The sequence below is a fragment of the Glycine soja genome, chromosome 11 (assembly GCF_004193775.1).
Source record: "Glycine soja cultivar W05 chromosome 11, ASM419377v2, whole genome shotgun sequence".
Taxonomy (NCBI): Eukaryota; Viridiplantae; Streptophyta; class Magnoliopsida; order Fabales; family Fabaceae; genus Glycine; species Glycine soja.
The window spans coordinates 6,455,398-6,472,022 of NC_041012.1; the positions used below are offsets into that span (position 1 = coordinate 6,455,398).

A 16,625-nucleotide genomic window follows, 5' to 3' on the forward strand; every position below is an offset into this window, starting at 1 on the left:
TATCCAAGACCTTTTTAGTTGTAGCTTGAGTTTATATGACTAGAAACAATGTAGAAAGAGTCAAATTACTTGATCGGCTTCATTTTGATGTTCCCTTTGTTTGCGCAATTAAGAGCATATGATCGATTATCTGTCTAACTGTCTTTATTTGCCTTTTTATTAAGTGAACTTAGGTAGGATGCGTCTTTCAAAATAGAGCAGCCACGTAATTAGTTGAGTGGTGAGTGCAACACGCCACTCTATTTTAATTGTGTAATTCAAATTTCATTATCAACAAAACACGGAAAATTCAGTTCAATATATTTTAATAATTCTCTTGTCATAGAATAGGACAAATTGATTCTACGTACTGAGTTGTAAATTCCTTTGGAACCGAAATTGAATTCTCGAAAAGTATTTTGCATTTCAACATTGAAGTTTTAAAGATTACACGAAAAAATCTTATATAACTAATTCCAAATTATATAAAAAGTGACATTGACTAGGAAAAAAAGAGATAATACAAAAAACATTCCGAACAATAATTTTGTTTTTTTTAAGTCAGTGGTTCTAGAAAGCCCAAGGGCCAAGTGTCTGTCGAGGATTGAGAAATTACTAAAGTTGGACCTGTATATGGACTATAGTGTACTTATATTTCCAACAATAATAAAATTTATAAATTATATAATTAGAGAACATAAAATTTAAAACTTTTATAAAATAGTATATGTTTGGGTTAGTCCAGATTTCATGTTCCCAAATTTAATATCCAAATTGATATAATCGAATTTACAATTTGATTTGAGTTCAAATAAATTAAAATTGATGGTCTAAACCATCCCAAATTTTCTCCTTCAATTTAGTTTAGATTTATTTTCATAAGCCAATTTAGTTCATATTGATTGGGTCTATACTCACCCCTAGTCTTACCCTTACTTTTGCAAAATGCTATATATAATTTCGGTTAACTCTTTCTGCAAATATCTAATTTACAATACAGAATGTTTTCCCACTTCTCAAATTTTCCCGACTAACCAAATAACTTTGGAAAAATACAAGTGACCACAAAGACCATATATCTCAAAGAACAAGAGAGGAATTCAAGTAACTCATTTTATTGAATTAAATGAAAAGATGATGATACAAGTAGGAGCTACACATTTTTATTGACAAGGGAACAAAGCTAGAATGAGAGAGGTACGACTACTCAAATACAGCCACAAACACACTCATGCAGTAACAGGTCTAACTACCTATAATAACTGTAAGCCAAGTTAGTTAGTAGTTACACTGAACTTGAACTGTGACTAGTATGCTAGCTACAGCCTACACATGTTGGAGCTCCTTGTCATATTCAACACATAAGGATGATAAATTGGCTATTGGAAATTGCACATAGTTGCAAACTTAGTACAATGTTTCTTGGATTACTTCGTTCTGTCCTTGATAGCTTCGATGTGTTCCAATGTGTCAAGAACATCTTTCATGTGAGGACGTTTCTTACGGTCACATTGAAGGCATTTTAGAATAAGATGTGCTGATTTTAATGCTGCCTTGGTTGAATACTGACCCTCTATCCTCTCATCCATGATGCTTTTCAACTTTCTTTTATCAGAGAGAGAAGGCTTAGCCCATTCAATCAGATTCTGCTGCTCTATGGGGCGGTTTTTGTCAAGTGCCCTTAACCCTGTCAGCATTTCAAGCAGCACTACACCAAAACCATAAACATCACTCTTTACATAAAGGTGACCTGTTGAATCATGACACAATCCACAGCCATGTTAGAAACAATAAGATCAAACTGTTTCTTGTGTTCCAAGTTTCAATGAGTAGTATCTTTGAAAAGCATCCATTTATATGCATGTGAAGATAAGATTATCACCTGTTGCAATGTATTCTGGAGCAGCATAGCCATATGTTCCCATGATCCTGGTACTCACGTGTGAATCTTCCCCAGAAGGGCCTAATTTTGCCAAGCCAAAATCTGAAATTTTTGCATTATAATCCTGCAAAAGATAAACAATTAATTGGTTACCAGTGAGATTTGTGGAGTTACTGTTAGTATATAATTACTCTAATTTGCATTTTTCAGCTAACACTCTAGCAAAAGTTTGGGAAGATATAAAGTGCGTTAGATGGTTAAGAAAGAACCAAAAAGGAAAGAGGTCACAGGATCGATTCCTGTGGCAACAAAACTAAAATTCAAACAAACTCTTTGTCGATAAAAAAAAAATCTAGCAAAAGTTTGGTTTATAATTAAACACAAATGGGGGGTCCAAATTCATAAACTCATCAAATATAACAGAGAGGAAGTAAGGAAAATAACAGACCTCATCAAGTAGTATATTGGAGGCTTTGAAATCTCTGTATATGATTTGCTTTTCTGAGGTGTGTAAGAAAGCCAAGCCCCGTGCAGCACCAATAGCTATTTTGATTCGGGTGTCCCAAGAGAGTGGTTCACTGTTAGTATTTCCTAATTGGAAGCAAAAACAAAGAACATGAGCAAAACTCAAATCAAATAAAGGGCCAACATTTTTTTATTCATATATATATATATATATATATATATATTAATCGTCTTAATTAAATTCGTACTTCTAAAGAGATGATTCTCCAAGCTTCCCTTTGGCATGAACTCGTACACAAGGAGAAATTCGATATCGTCACAACAGTAACCCAATAGCTTGACCAGGTTTGGGTGAGAAATCCTTCCTAAGAAATTGATTTCTGACTGCATTATCATATTAAACATAGCAAGATATTACTAAGTCAGATAGCTAGCTGGGTTGGAATTTGTTCTAACTCAACTTTTTTTAAAAAAAAAATAATTAGTTACTTTTGTCAAGTACTTTAGAATTCTTTCGAAAATAAGAGATTATTAATTTAATCAAACATACATGGCATCTCTCATATTATTTTCTTGTATTTTTCTTATTTACTTAATTAAAAATTTAAAATAAGATCGAAAATGTTATTATTTTTTAAAAGATTATAGAGGTATTAATTTTTAATTAAGGAACATATATGAACCTTGGATAAAGATTATTAACAATTTTGCTAAGAGAAATGTTACTTACCCAATAATGAACTTCTATAATAATTTTTACGCACTCACATTTTTTTTTCTTTGTATATGTATACATTATTTATCTAAGGAGGTTAATTTTTATGAAAGAGAAAAAGGGAAAGTAGTTTACAAAAACTAACTGAAGTAACTTTGAAAATATAAGGCACAAACTATATATAACCTTCTTTCTCTCATCCTAAATAACTTCAATTTTATTTTTAAAACTCTGATTTTTGACCTTTTAATTTTAAAGTAGTTTTTAATTCAAAGAAAAGTTATCTGTATGAAATTCTAAAATTCTTTACACAAAATTATAAATAAAAAATAAGAACAATAATACGAATCATATGAAGAAGTTCAAAATAATTTTAAAATAAATAAATGTTGTAATGTCATCATTTAATATGTATTATCTTTCTAATTAAGTATACAGACTAAAAAAAAAGAGAAAAAATTATTTTGTATTCTTTAACCATTATCCGACAAAAAGTAAAAAAAAAAATTGTTTTCAATAATTAAAAAGCATTTAGTATGATATGCATGTTTAATGTTTATTAATCAATACCTCGAGAATATTAAGAGCAACTCCATACAAGATTCTTATCTTGCTTTTTCTTATTAAACGTACACTGTGTCTCAATAAGAACTCAAAATTGGATGTGGTTCTTGGAAAGCAGCGAATGTTTTATGTTTATATAAGCACTAGTAGCTTACCCCAATTTTTGGACCATGTTTCAGCTTTTATATGTGTTTAAAAAAAGTTGTTGATGTTTATCCCAACAGTAAGGGTATTATAAGATCATTTATAGGGTCACTTTAGTAAAGTTTTTAAGGTTGTTGGATTAAAGATGTAAGATTATTAAATTAGAAATTAAAAAATAGATACGGATGGTCGATATATATGTGTAGTGTTGGGAATAATTTAAAGTTTTGCTGTCAAGCATTACTGATATCAACCCTATATAATTTGTTACTAATAAATTACTATTTTTTGCTGTCAAACATTACTGATCAGGTGTGGCTCCATTATATATCCATAATCCCAATTATACTATTAATTAACACTTAATATATACTTGAGGCTAGCTGTATATATATTAATTAATAATAGTTGTAACTTTGTTTATGAAACACAGTCTGCAACTAATAACAAATTAAAAAAAGCAATGAGAACGCAGCACCACGTGGGAAATTATCAGAGTGGAAATTAAACAAACCTGCCACTCACGAAAGCCCTGCAAACTTTCTGAGTTCAACTTCTTAACAGCAACCACCATTCCAGATCCAGCTTTGGTGGGTGTCAGTGTCTTCTCATGCAACCATCCTTTGTAAACTTTGCCAAAACCTCCTTCACCAAGCAATGCATCCGACTTGAAACTCTTGGTTGCTGCTTTCAGATCCGCGAAATTGAACTGCTTCAAGTTCCGCGTTTCCACACTCGGAAACACCATGTTATTGCTATTAATGCTACTGCTTCCTCCATTAACACTAGTGCTTTCAGTAATTCCCATCTCACGCGCTGAACCTGCATGCCAACAAATTACATTAAGATTATTGATTCTCCCCACTCTTGTTCTAGCATAGACACGATTCAATGTAAAAAACAAAAACTCCATTAGAATCGATAGCCAATAAATACTTTGCAGCAATAACATAATATAAAAAAAAAATGATCCTTTTTATGACTTGCCTGAATAGTGAGGGGAATTATTGGAGGGTGTTTGGTGGGTAGCGAGGGAAGCAAAGCAAAGACCCATGTTTAGTGTTTAGTGTTAATTAACTTAATTAACCAATTTCGAGAAAATGAATTCTACAAGAATGGCTGCTGCGTAAGGTTGAGGATGAGGAATGAGAAAAGACACAACACAAGTGCTAGCTACATAACATGGGTCGTTTTCGGAGTGTTAATATGTTTGACTGCTGGTATTTATAATGACGTTTGCCGTGTTCTCCTCGCGTTTCACTTGTCTTGTACAGTGTAATCCATTTTTTTAAACACACAAACTTTTTCAACCACGTTGTTTGGAAAGTCTGCGCGTTCAAAAGCAATAGGGAAACAAAATTATAATATATAATAAATGTACAGCTTTTTAAATTAGTCCCAACAAATTAATTAAATGTACTGACAAATTGTTTGGTTTTTGCAATATGATCGAATGAATGTCCTGTTTGATTCGGTCCTTGTATAATAACTATCATATTAGTTTTGTCCCCTATATCTCATGAGCACGGACGAGTTCAGTGAGTTCTTGACTTGGAGTATTCAGAATGGAACTAATTAGAGAGTGTGGTTAGCTGCAAGTAACAAGAGGAGGTAGGTATCACATGGCAGCGTAAAGATATAGGGCTTAGGAAAAAAAGGGAGAAGATCATTGAAAAAAAGGTTGAGACAACAAGATATATGGAAAAAACGAAAAGGCTAAAGATAGAAACAAACAATGATAAAAAATTATTAATTTTTTTAGAATGTGAGTATAAATTTAACTTAATTTTAAAAGTTAACTCAAGAGGTAAATATTATTTCTCATTTATATATTATAATTTAATTTTATCTTTAATCGATATGAAACTTAAATTTTTTTAATATTTCTTGAACTTTGTGCTTGAATAATATAATGGATGACTCTTTTAAATTAATCTTAAATATGTTCTAATACATCTTAGATTTTTTAACATATAAATTTAAGTCTAACTTAACCCATAAACTAGTTCAAATGATGAGAATTATTTTATCTTTAATCGATGTAACATTTGAATTTTTTCCAATAAAAATACAATTCCTAAAATGGAGATCCGTCTTAGCTTAGCTTGTTTGGATGCAGATCGATCTTCCTCTAATTTCATGCTGAAAAAAAATAGCGTTAACTTTTTAGGATTATGCTTGATAAATAGTATATAACAATCAGTATTCTAAAAACATTGGTTAAATAAATAAAAGTATAAAATTTTTATTAAAAAATAAAATATTTATCGTATAAAAATAATTTAACTTTTTTTAGAGACTACATATATTATGTATTGGAGGGCAAAAGTTTTATATTTAAGTATTCAATGTAACAGCATGAAATGATGAAACTTTTTTTGGAAAGAAAATGATACTTTTCAGTAGTGCAAAATGTATTTTAGCATCCATAATTAATACTTTTAAACCACATTCTATGTATTTCTATCTTTCATACGTACAAGGTGACGTTAATATCTATAAATTATTAAGGACTTTGCACGTATATATTTTCGGTTATATGTACATTATACGAAACAGCGATCGTGTTTTTTTTAACCAAAATTGTATAGAACCTACAAAAAAATTATTGTATAGAAAACAACTACAATTGACGCGTATACCTGTGTCAGAGTACCATTTGTATTCTTATTAAGAAATAATGCTATACAATTAATTATAATAGAGAAGAAGGTTCGACGTTAGGTCGGGAGTTTCACCCACTCTTTAGTCTAGATTAACTTTGCATGCTTGCTTCCAACGAGGGAAATTGAAAAACAATAACTTTTTATCAAGGAACTAATTATCTTATTGCAGGCTGATCAATAGTTAGTGGTACCCAAAAAGAACAAAATAATCACAAATTTTTAGAATGAATTCTTTATCTGGTCTCATTTTTAAATGTTTCATGTGTCTGGTCTTTTATTGTTCTTAATGCAGGTATTCACTGTAAGATCCACACAAAAAAGATCAATTGAGTTATGCATTTTTTTTCCCCTTAAGGGACAACATTTTGGAGGAAAAGAGGAGGCAGAGAAATGAGAAAGAAATAAATGTATATTACGACAAACTAAATAAGTTTTTTTAATTCTTTCTAGTGAGACTAAAGCAAGGGTTTAGGTTACTTCAAGTTTGAGTTAACCTTGTACGAGATTAAAAATTAGTTAACAATTACATAATTAGTTAAAAAAAGTCATTAATTATATACTTATCTTTTAATTTTTAATCATTTAAATATGATCTAACATTCATATTATTTTTGTTTTTTACGCTAACAAGAATTCTCATTTGATATGTTGTGCCTACATCTCTCTCTATATATATAAAAGCATGTCAAATAAGAATTTTTCTAAATGTCATAAATGAAAACTATACATTTCGATCATATAACCATATATGAATTGTCAATATTAAAAGTTAACTAGTTCTTACATTATCACTTAAAAAAAGTTATGTACATTTTTTTAATCTTATCATTTAAGTATAATTTAATTATCTATAATTATATAGTTATTATTTCTCGATCACAATAATATATATATATATATATATATATATATATATATATATATATATAACTTTTTAAGTGAAAAATGGATGAAAATAGGTTGGACTAGATTTTATGCTGTGAGTTGTCCTTGATTAAAAGAATAACACTTGAGTTTGATCTCTTTTTATCTGTCATAATTTTTTTTAAAGATATAACTTAGTCTACATAGACGACTAATCTAACTTACAGATTTATTTTAAGACTTAATTTTTTGTTAATCAGTAAAAATTAAACTCATATAAAAAGATTTTAAAATAATTCATGCATACTATTTCATTGAAGACTCCTTTAGTATGTAAGAACTTTTGTGATAATTTAAAACCAACTATTTAAACGAGTTGTTGGATAATACACAGAAAATATAAAAATATCAAAAAAGTCGTTCAAGCACAAAGATTAGGATGATTTTTAATCTTATATTTAAGTAATATTGACAAGTCAACTAAGATTGCGTATCATTTTTTACTAGGCATATATTAAAGCATATTTAATAAATATAAAATATTATTTATTTAAATTAAAATACTCTTACTTAATGTATCATTAATTATAATAAATTGTTATAATAATAATAGTTAAATAGGAATATAGATAATAAAAAAACTAATAATATTTTAGATTTACAAAAAAATCAATAAATTAACACCGACAAATATAAACTGGGAAAAAACAATTCCCTACGAGAAGAGTTTTGAATAGTTTGCATAATATTTTACATGCTAACTTTATTCATTGTAAAAAAAAATTGGAGAATAACAATATAATGATCTTACCAAACTTTCCCTAAATATATGGTCGGGAGGAGTTTGGATAACTTTGTGTACAAGCATCTAACCTCATTACCCTTGCACAACCCCCCCAATAATGTGACTATATTCAACCAAAGTAGGAAAAAAGAATTACAGAGCTGTATCAAAATTTCCCCTGCAACTAACAAAATAACTTTGAAAAAAAATGATATATTATCTGGTGCCTCGTGTTACAATAATGCAAAGTAATTTACCAAGCATTAGGTGCTGAACATAAGGATGATAAATTTGGCTATTGTACATTGTTGGTAGTTGCAAACTTAGAACAACGTTTTTTGCCTTCCTTCCTCGTAACCTTGATAGCTTTTATGCATTCCAATGTCTCGAGAACATCTTTCATATGAGGACGTTTTTTAAGGTCACGTTCAAGGCATTTTAGAGTAAGCTGTGTTGCTTTCAATGCTGCCTTGGTTGAATACTGACCCTCTATCCTTTCATCCATAATGCTTTTAAACTTGCTTTTATCAGAGAGAGAAGGCTTGGCCCATTCAACTAGATTCTGCTGCTCTATGGGGCGGTTTCTATCAATTGCCCTCATCCCTGTCAGCATTTCAAGCAGCACCACACCAAAACCATAAACATCACTCTTCACGTAAAGGTGTCCTGTTGAATCATAAAACAATTAGTTTCAACTTCAACTAGCATATTCACAAACCATCTCTCTATTTATGTGTTTAGATAAGATGAGATGATCACCTGTTGCAACGTATTCTGGAGCAGCATAGCCATATGTTCCCATGATCCTCGTACTCACGTGTGAATCTCCACCCGAAGGCCCTAATTTCGCCAAGCCAAAATCTGAAATTTTTGCGTTGTAATCCTGCAAAACATTAGTTTGATTTGTGGGTTTAGTATTAGTATATAATCTCTGTAGTTCTTTTTCGAGTAAGTAGTAACTCTAATTTGGGTGAAATTTCTGTGGTTGGAAGCTTTAGCTTGTGAAATAATCTTTTAAATGAGTCTTTGTTAGCAGTCTCAACAATAACATGTTTGGACCTTACCTACTATTATTGGAGATGCCTCCTTATTCTACCACTTTTTTAAACTAGTGTATGTTTAGTTTATTGTTCACACAAATTACTTGAGTCATTAAGTTCAAATAGCATTTAAAAATTTTCATGTTAAACCAATTACACCCCTAGTCAGGGGAACCTAGTATTATTCAGCAAGAAATTATTAGGTAATCACCTAGTCTAGTTCTGATCAATCTCAACATGATACTTAAGTATTATTAATTATTTTCTTAAATTAAAAAAAATTTAAATATGTGTCACATAAAGATTAATTGAGGTCATAAACAAATGATGGTCTAAAACTACTTAATTTTTCCGAGGGTTTAGTTGGGTCCGAATACTCTAGGCTCTAGCAAAAGTTTGCTTAATGAAACAAATATGGGTACACAATTTATTTTGGCCTCCATTTCTCATGATAAGGGAAAAGGTAGAATATATAAGACAAACATAAAGAGAAGAAGTAGGCAAAAATAATAGACCTCATCAAGTAGTATGTTGGAGGCTTTGAAATCTCTGTATATGATTTGCTTTTCTGAGGTGTGCAAGTAAGCCAAGCCCCGAGCAGCACCAATAGCTATTTTGATTCGAGTGTCCCAAGAGAGCGGTTCTGTGTTTGTATTTCCTAATTGGAAACAAAAAACAAAGAAAATGAACTAAAGCCACCAACAAATTTCTATTATTAATATATTTTAATTGTCTCAAGTTCATACTCCAAAATAGATGATTCTCCAAGCTTCCCTTTGGCATGAATTCGTACACAAGAAGAAATTCGACATCGTCACAACAGTAACCCAAAAGCTTGACCAGGTTTGGGTGCGAAATCATTCCTAGAAAGTCGATTTCTGACTGCATTGTCATATAAACGGAGCAAGATATTACAAGTTAAAGTCAGATGCCTGGGTTGGAAAATAATCACTTATTTTTCTTCATTGAAAATAATCAAACATTACAAAAGTTTGACTCAACTTATTATTAAGACTTTGACTCAACTTATTTTTGTCAATTATTTTAGAAAGCTTTTAAAAAAGGAGTGATCATTTCATTGAAAAAAATAATTCCAAAGTTCCTATCAAGCATATATACATTAAATCTCTCAAACCATTTTCTTGTATTTTTCTTATTTACGTAATTAAAAATAGAAAATGTTATCATTTTTTAAAATATTATATATGTAATAGTTTTTAATTATATATGTATATGTGTGTGTGTGTGTGAATTTTGGATAAAAACTATTAACAATTTTGTTAAGAGAAAATTCACTGATGAATAAACTTGTATAATTATTTATATACGCTCAATTTTTTTATATCTCTCTATCACAGTATCCGTATTGCACACTTCTTTCTGGTCAATCTATCCCTCTCGATAAAGTCGTTGGAATAGAAGGAGGTGACTTTTGGCTATGATATGAGTATCATCAGGACAATAAGAGTGAAGGGAGAGCAACGTCGGTTGCATTATGTCTACACTCACTCCAAAAATCAACCTCATCCACAGCTCCAGTGGTCCAGAGGAATTAATTTCCCCTTTTCTCACGCCAAGACAAGACCAGTTTTTTCTTCTTCTTCGCTAGGAAACTAGATTTGGCCTCACAATTTCCTTTCGCTTTTTTTTTATTATTATTATTATTCAGTCAAGGATTTTTTTCCCCTCTTCTATGATATATTTGGATAAGATCATGAAAAAATTAGATTGTTGAGAAACCACCACCTCATGTAGATCATATGCTATCTAATGGAAGTCTCTACCCTCGATCCCCATTTACGAATAATTTGTTTTCATAGGACTTTCTCCCTTCTCTTTCCCAAAAAAAAAAAACAGAAAGAAAAAGACAAAGAAACTAATAATAACAATATATTTTATTTAATTAAAGAGAAAATAAAAATAAAACTTTGAATTTTTCTCTCATTCTAATTTTTCTCTCCTTTCCGTTACCAGAGTTAATTAATAGCACAAAGCGTGAGTCAATACCCCCAACTCCACTCTTTTGAATAAGCATAAGCATTTTCCACTGTGCCTATGATCGGGAGCAATTTAGTTTTGGAAATCTTACGATTATAATATTCTTTCCTTTTTTCTGTATGAGTATTTTTTATTTCTGTTTACCTATCTATTTAAAAGTCAAACAAATTATTATCCATCTAGTCTTATAAATTAGACCATTCAAACCAATTTATAAGTATTTATTTAATTTGGTTGATAATATTAAATTTTTCAATAATTTATATAATCTGTTTGTCAAAATTACTTTTATAATTATTGACAATCCATTCTTTTAATCTGTTTCTATCTAATTAATTATATATGTCTCTTATAAAAAAATTAATATAACTCCACTTAAATAATGATTTTCTTTTTGCATTCTATAAGAAGAGGCAAAGTGAATGATAGTTTGATATATCTAATGATCTTTTCCAATCTTCACAATAAAAAGTCTAAAAGAAATAAATTATTGCGTTTATTGACAAAAAAAAAATGATGAGAAATTAAGGTCATTTTATGATAATAAAAAAAAAAGCACCACGAAGTCACAAACTTCTCAAAAGATTTCTATAAGAAAGGACGACCAAAATGAGTAATTACTATCTTTCACACACCAATCATGAATGTAGGAGAAATAAGAATAGAAATGATATAAAAAGAAAAAAATAATTTAAACAAAGATGTCAATTGCATTCCCTAATATGTGATATTCGTTAATCATTATGCAAAAATAATTAAAAATATTTACTCAAGAGTATTGTTTCTAAGACTTTGTATTTTTTGGTGTCAAAGTATACTGCAACCATGGAAGAAGAAGAGGTGTGTCTCCATAATGTTAACTACTAAGGTTCTATATATTCAAAATATATACATACACGAGGGCTGTATATAGTAATAAATAATGGTTAAGTGTAAGTTTGTTTACGAATCTTAGTCTAAAATTAAATAATGAAAAAACAATAAGCAGTTGGAAGTGAGTGAATGAAGAAATCAGTAATTACTAACCTGCCACTCTCGAAGGCCCTGCATACTTTCGGGATTCAATTTCTTAATAGCAACCATGATTCCAGAACCAGCTTTGGTCGGTGCCAGTGTCTTCTCATCCAACCATCCTTTGTATACTTTTCCGAAACCTCCTTCTCCAAGCAATGCATCCGATTTGAAACTCTTGGTGGCTGCTTTCAGATTCGCAAAACTGAACTCCTTCAGGTTCCGCACTTCCACGCTAGGAAACACAATGTTCTTGCTGCTATGACTACTACAGCTTCCTCCATTAACACTACTAGTGCTTTCAGTAATCCCCATATTCTCATCCTTGCTCCCCAAGGACTCACGCCCTGAACCTGCTGCATACCAATAAATTAATTACATCAAATTATTAATCCCCTCACTCTCCTAGCATGCATAAACATGATTTCATATAAATAAAAAAAAACAGTTAGGTCGTGTTTTTTCAAATAAAACTTTAACTAATTTATTATGACTTGCCTGCGTAGGGAATGGATTTAGAGGGTGTTTGGTGGCGAGCGAGCGAAGCAAAGCAGACACCCATGTTTAGTACTGTTTAGTATTGACCAACAAGAATTAATGGGTGTTAATTAGCAGCTAGCAAACTAGCGATGATGTTGTTTTAATTTGAGTTGAGGTGCTAATTACTTAGAGACTTGAGGTTGAGGATGAGGATGAGTACTAGTGGCAGCTACATAGCAATAACATGAACATGGGATTGTTTTTGTTATGTGTGTGACTACCTTTTATGATGTCGTTCGCCGTGTTCGATGGCATCGCGTTCTCATTTTTTGACGTGGGTCATTTTGTACACACGACAGCTGTGGACAGAAAAGTCTGCGTGTTGAAAAGCAAGTACAGCCCCAGTAGGGAACATGACAAACGTACACACTATTTTTTAAGGGACGGAACCCTCTTACATGACTTTTTATTATTATTATATTCTGATAATAAAAAATTTCAAACCTTTCATCAACAACTTTCTTTTTTTTTTTTTAATCTCTTTTTTCTTGTAACATTATATTATCAATCAAATTAATCATTTACTTTTTTTATCAAGTTATAAACAATTCAAGATTGTTAAAAAATATTTTTCTTTTTAAATGATTTGACTTTTTAAAATGAGAACATATATATTATTATGATTATTCAATAATATTGTTATTTATTACATTTTTTAAACAAGGAAATTTTAGTTGAGTTAGATATCATATTATTTATCAACAAAATTTTCATATTAGATATCATATGAGTTTATTTTTTTATCAACTAAATCATTTGTTGTCTATTATATATATTGTTGAATATTTATTGTACAACTTAAATATTAATAACCTATAAAATTATACATTTAATTTTAATGTAATAATGTTTTAATACTAGTATTATGCATGTGTGATGCAGGTGATTCTACAATTGTATATAAGTGTTACCTTCGTCTCTATATATATACTACACTTTTATTTTATTGCCAAGTGCATGAATTGATTGTCATTGGATTTAAAAGAAGATTGTTGTTGTCCATATAAGTCTTACTTAGTTCAAACACGATTTTGTCACGTGTGATTTCTAGAAAGAAATATCATTTACTATTATTATTATTATATGATATTGTATAAAGGATTTGCCTGTTTGTATATTTAAATTAAATTGTATTTTAATTTCTTCTTATCTCTTCTCAAATATGTGTAGGCGTTGGTGTTAATTAAAAAAGTCTTTGAAAAGAAGGTGCCAACGTTAAAAGTGTGGATTCATAGAGCCACACTCATAGTTAGTTTCTTCCTCTACTTTAAGTTCCACACTTCCACTTCTCTTAGACTTGTTTTCTTTAATTTCTTGGTTTTTTCCTTTAATTTCCCTCGGTTTCAATTTGTACACACAAAAAAAAAAAAAACTAAAAAGATACATATCATATTCTATTTCTATATATTATCTGTTTGAAAAATACTAACCAGTTTTCTGAAAACATTGATTAAAAAACAAAAAGCAAAAAAATATTAATTTTTTTACTGTATAAAAACATAAAAATGACATTTAAATAATTAGATTTTCAATAAAATATATTTATCCTCCTATTATCTTTAATGATATGTACACATTGAGGTGGGTTAATATTTTACATGTATATAGATGATATAAGTATAATTTAAGGACTCTGTACATATATAATTTCGTATTATTATGTACATTCTAGGAAAGAACCATCTTTATTTTTTTTAACAGACTTGCACCATTCACGTGTCTCCCAGTGTCTGATTACAACTTGTATTCTTAATGCTACAAATAATTAATTGTACTGTAACTAATAGAGATTAGAAAAGGTTCGTGGTTCATGCACGCTGCAAAGTCAGCGACGTACCGTGGTCCAGGTTCCAACCCTTATTTCCTTAATTATATATGCAAGTTGCATCAGCATTGCATATGCATGCATGCTTCCAACGAGGGAAATAGTCACTGGGGCCAAAAAACAACACAACCACATCTTTTTAAGACGAGACAACTTCATTATCCCATTATCTGGTTTCATTTTTACCGTTCTTATAGTCTAGGTATTTGACAGTGGAATCCACTAAGATCAACTGGTCGAGTAATGCTTCTTTTATTTTATTTTCTTGAGGCAGACTCATTTGGGGAGGAAAAAAGGAGATAGAGAATTACGACAAGTTAAACGGAATGCATACTCTATATCTAACTGAACGGGTTGAAAAAGACTAATTAAATTGTGCTCTGTTTTTCATCTTGTTTAGAATATGTTTCTTCCCAATTAGTGAATTCCCTGTATATATGACTCCTAATTATCTAGAAGTTTATCAAAAGAGTTTATATTAAAAAAAACTCGTTCATTGTTAATTTCAATTATTAAATAATAAATGGATGATTTTATATTAAAATTTATTTTTATATTACCATACAATAGATTATTATTATTATTAATTTCTAATCAACAATATTAACGTAATAATTGCCTAGATCCATCATAACTATATGTGGTATTAATTTCATTCGTTAGGAATGTTAGCAAAACGTATTGTCTAATACATCTTTTAATATACGACTTTTTATTAATAACCGAAATTTATAGAAAAATTATAAGATTTCGTGAGTCGCATTTTTATTTAATACAATTTAGTAATTTCTATAAAAAAATAGTAATAAAAAGTTTTTTAGATTAGAATGAGTATATTAGAGAGTGAAAATTAACTGATCCTCTCTAGTGAAAAAAAAAAAACATTTTCAAGGGTTATGATATTTTTTTAGCATGTTATAGTTACAAGTATTTACCAACTTAATTTGTCAATGAGTCAACCTATTTTTACTCCTAATTATACTAGTCAAATTGTATAACAATGAACAATAGATTTTATACTAGCGTACGTGTTAAGATGTTTTATTAATAATTATAAAATATCACTTTATTTTCATCTTAATATTTATTTTAAAAAAATTGTGTCAAAATAGTAACAGCATTATATAAATCCCTAAAAATGAGAAATATAGTAAAATTAAAATGGTCTTTTCTAGCTACCAATAAAAATAAAGAATAAAAATATCTTTATATAAAAAAACATATTTTTTGCCTTTTCATAGGAGGCGACAGTTACATGCTGAATGATAAAATGAAGGTGGGTCTCCTAGCAGGAATCAAAGTTCAAACTGTGCAAAAAGAAAAGATCGAATAAAAAACATTGAGCCGCAATTCCACACTAGAAGCAGAACAAACAATGAACACCGCAAAACGTTTGCATGACATCAGTAGATTTTTTATTTTATTTTTCTAAAGTAGGAAGGAAATTTACTAGCAACGTGTTGTGTTGCTCTATATTTCTTTATACGACGAACCAAGTCACCGCCAAGGAAACAAGTGCTGCATTTCAACCCAAAACACATCAAATATAAGTTAGTGGACAAAGACACGTCAGTGTCATAATCCATAACTTTGAATTTAACCAATAAAAGTGACCATCATTTTTTGACTTTCTTGGAAAAAAAGGTGAAATGGCATTTAAGCGCACGTACATATGACAAAGCTTTGAGGAAAGAGTATCTTTATTTTTATTTTTTTTGTAAACCATATATATATATATATATATATATATATATATATATATATATATATTCCTTTAACACAATCTTATCTTACGAATAAAATCACCATCATAAATGATAAAATTCTCCCTACATAACCAAAATTTAAACTGAAACCTTTGGTTAAATTGGTCCGAATCATTTGTTATTCATGTATTAGACCCGACTCAATGGAATATTCTAAAAGCCTTTTTCTCTTGCAGGGAAGGATTGGTCATTTGGAAGTCCTTCCAACCCAAAACTACCCTTTATTAGTTGCTTGTTTTCCCAAACCGCTTAATTGTGATTCACGTTGTATCAACATGAAATCGTTTCGGGGTCAATATTTAGAGTCGTAAATCTCCACATGGTACAATTTAGAACTCTAGAAGCTATGATTAGGAGAACAATAACAAGAACAAAAATAAAA

General features: G+C 29.8%; 2 protein-coding genes across 3 annotated transcripts; both read right to left on the bottom strand.

Moving 5' to 3' along the window:
• Window positions 1-1,072: 1,072 nt before the first annotated feature.
• LOC114374731 (probable serine/threonine-protein kinase PIX13) lies at window positions 1,073-4,957 on the bottom strand. The gene is made up of 6 exons (XM_028332402.1): window positions 4,737-4,957; window positions 4,264-4,571; window positions 2,575-2,710; window positions 2,310-2,452; window positions 1,862-1,985; window positions 1,073-1,729 (listed from the first exon to the last, which is right to left on the bottom strand). Exons 1-6 carry the CDS (start codon window positions 4,801-4,803, stop codon window positions 1,407-1,409), a joined length of 1,101 nt encoding a protein of 366 aa, XP_028188203.1. The 5' UTR covers window positions 4,804-4,957; the 3' UTR covers window positions 1,073-1,406.
• A 3,058-nt stretch (window positions 4,958-8,015) lies between these two features.
• Window positions 8,016-12,887, bottom strand: LOC114377538 (probable serine/threonine-protein kinase PIX13). Of its 2 annotated transcripts, none has more exons than XM_028336091.1 (6): window positions 12,611-12,887; window positions 12,128-12,468; window positions 9,850-9,985; window positions 9,619-9,761; window positions 8,823-8,946; window positions 8,016-8,729 (listed from the first exon to the last, which is right to left on the bottom strand). In XM_028336091.1, the coding sequence occupies exons 1-6, from the start codon at window positions 12,672-12,674 to the stop codon at window positions 8,359-8,361; spliced, it is 1,179 nt and encodes a 392-aa protein (XP_028191892.1). In that variant the 5' UTR covers window positions 12,675-12,887; the 3' UTR covers window positions 8,016-8,358. The 2 variants fall into 2 exon arrangements, with proteins under 2 accessions (XP_028191892.1, XP_028191893.1); XM_028336092.1 differs by having other exon boundaries at window positions 12,128-12,465; window positions 12,611-12,885.
• Window positions 12,888-16,625: the final 3,738 nt, after the last annotated feature.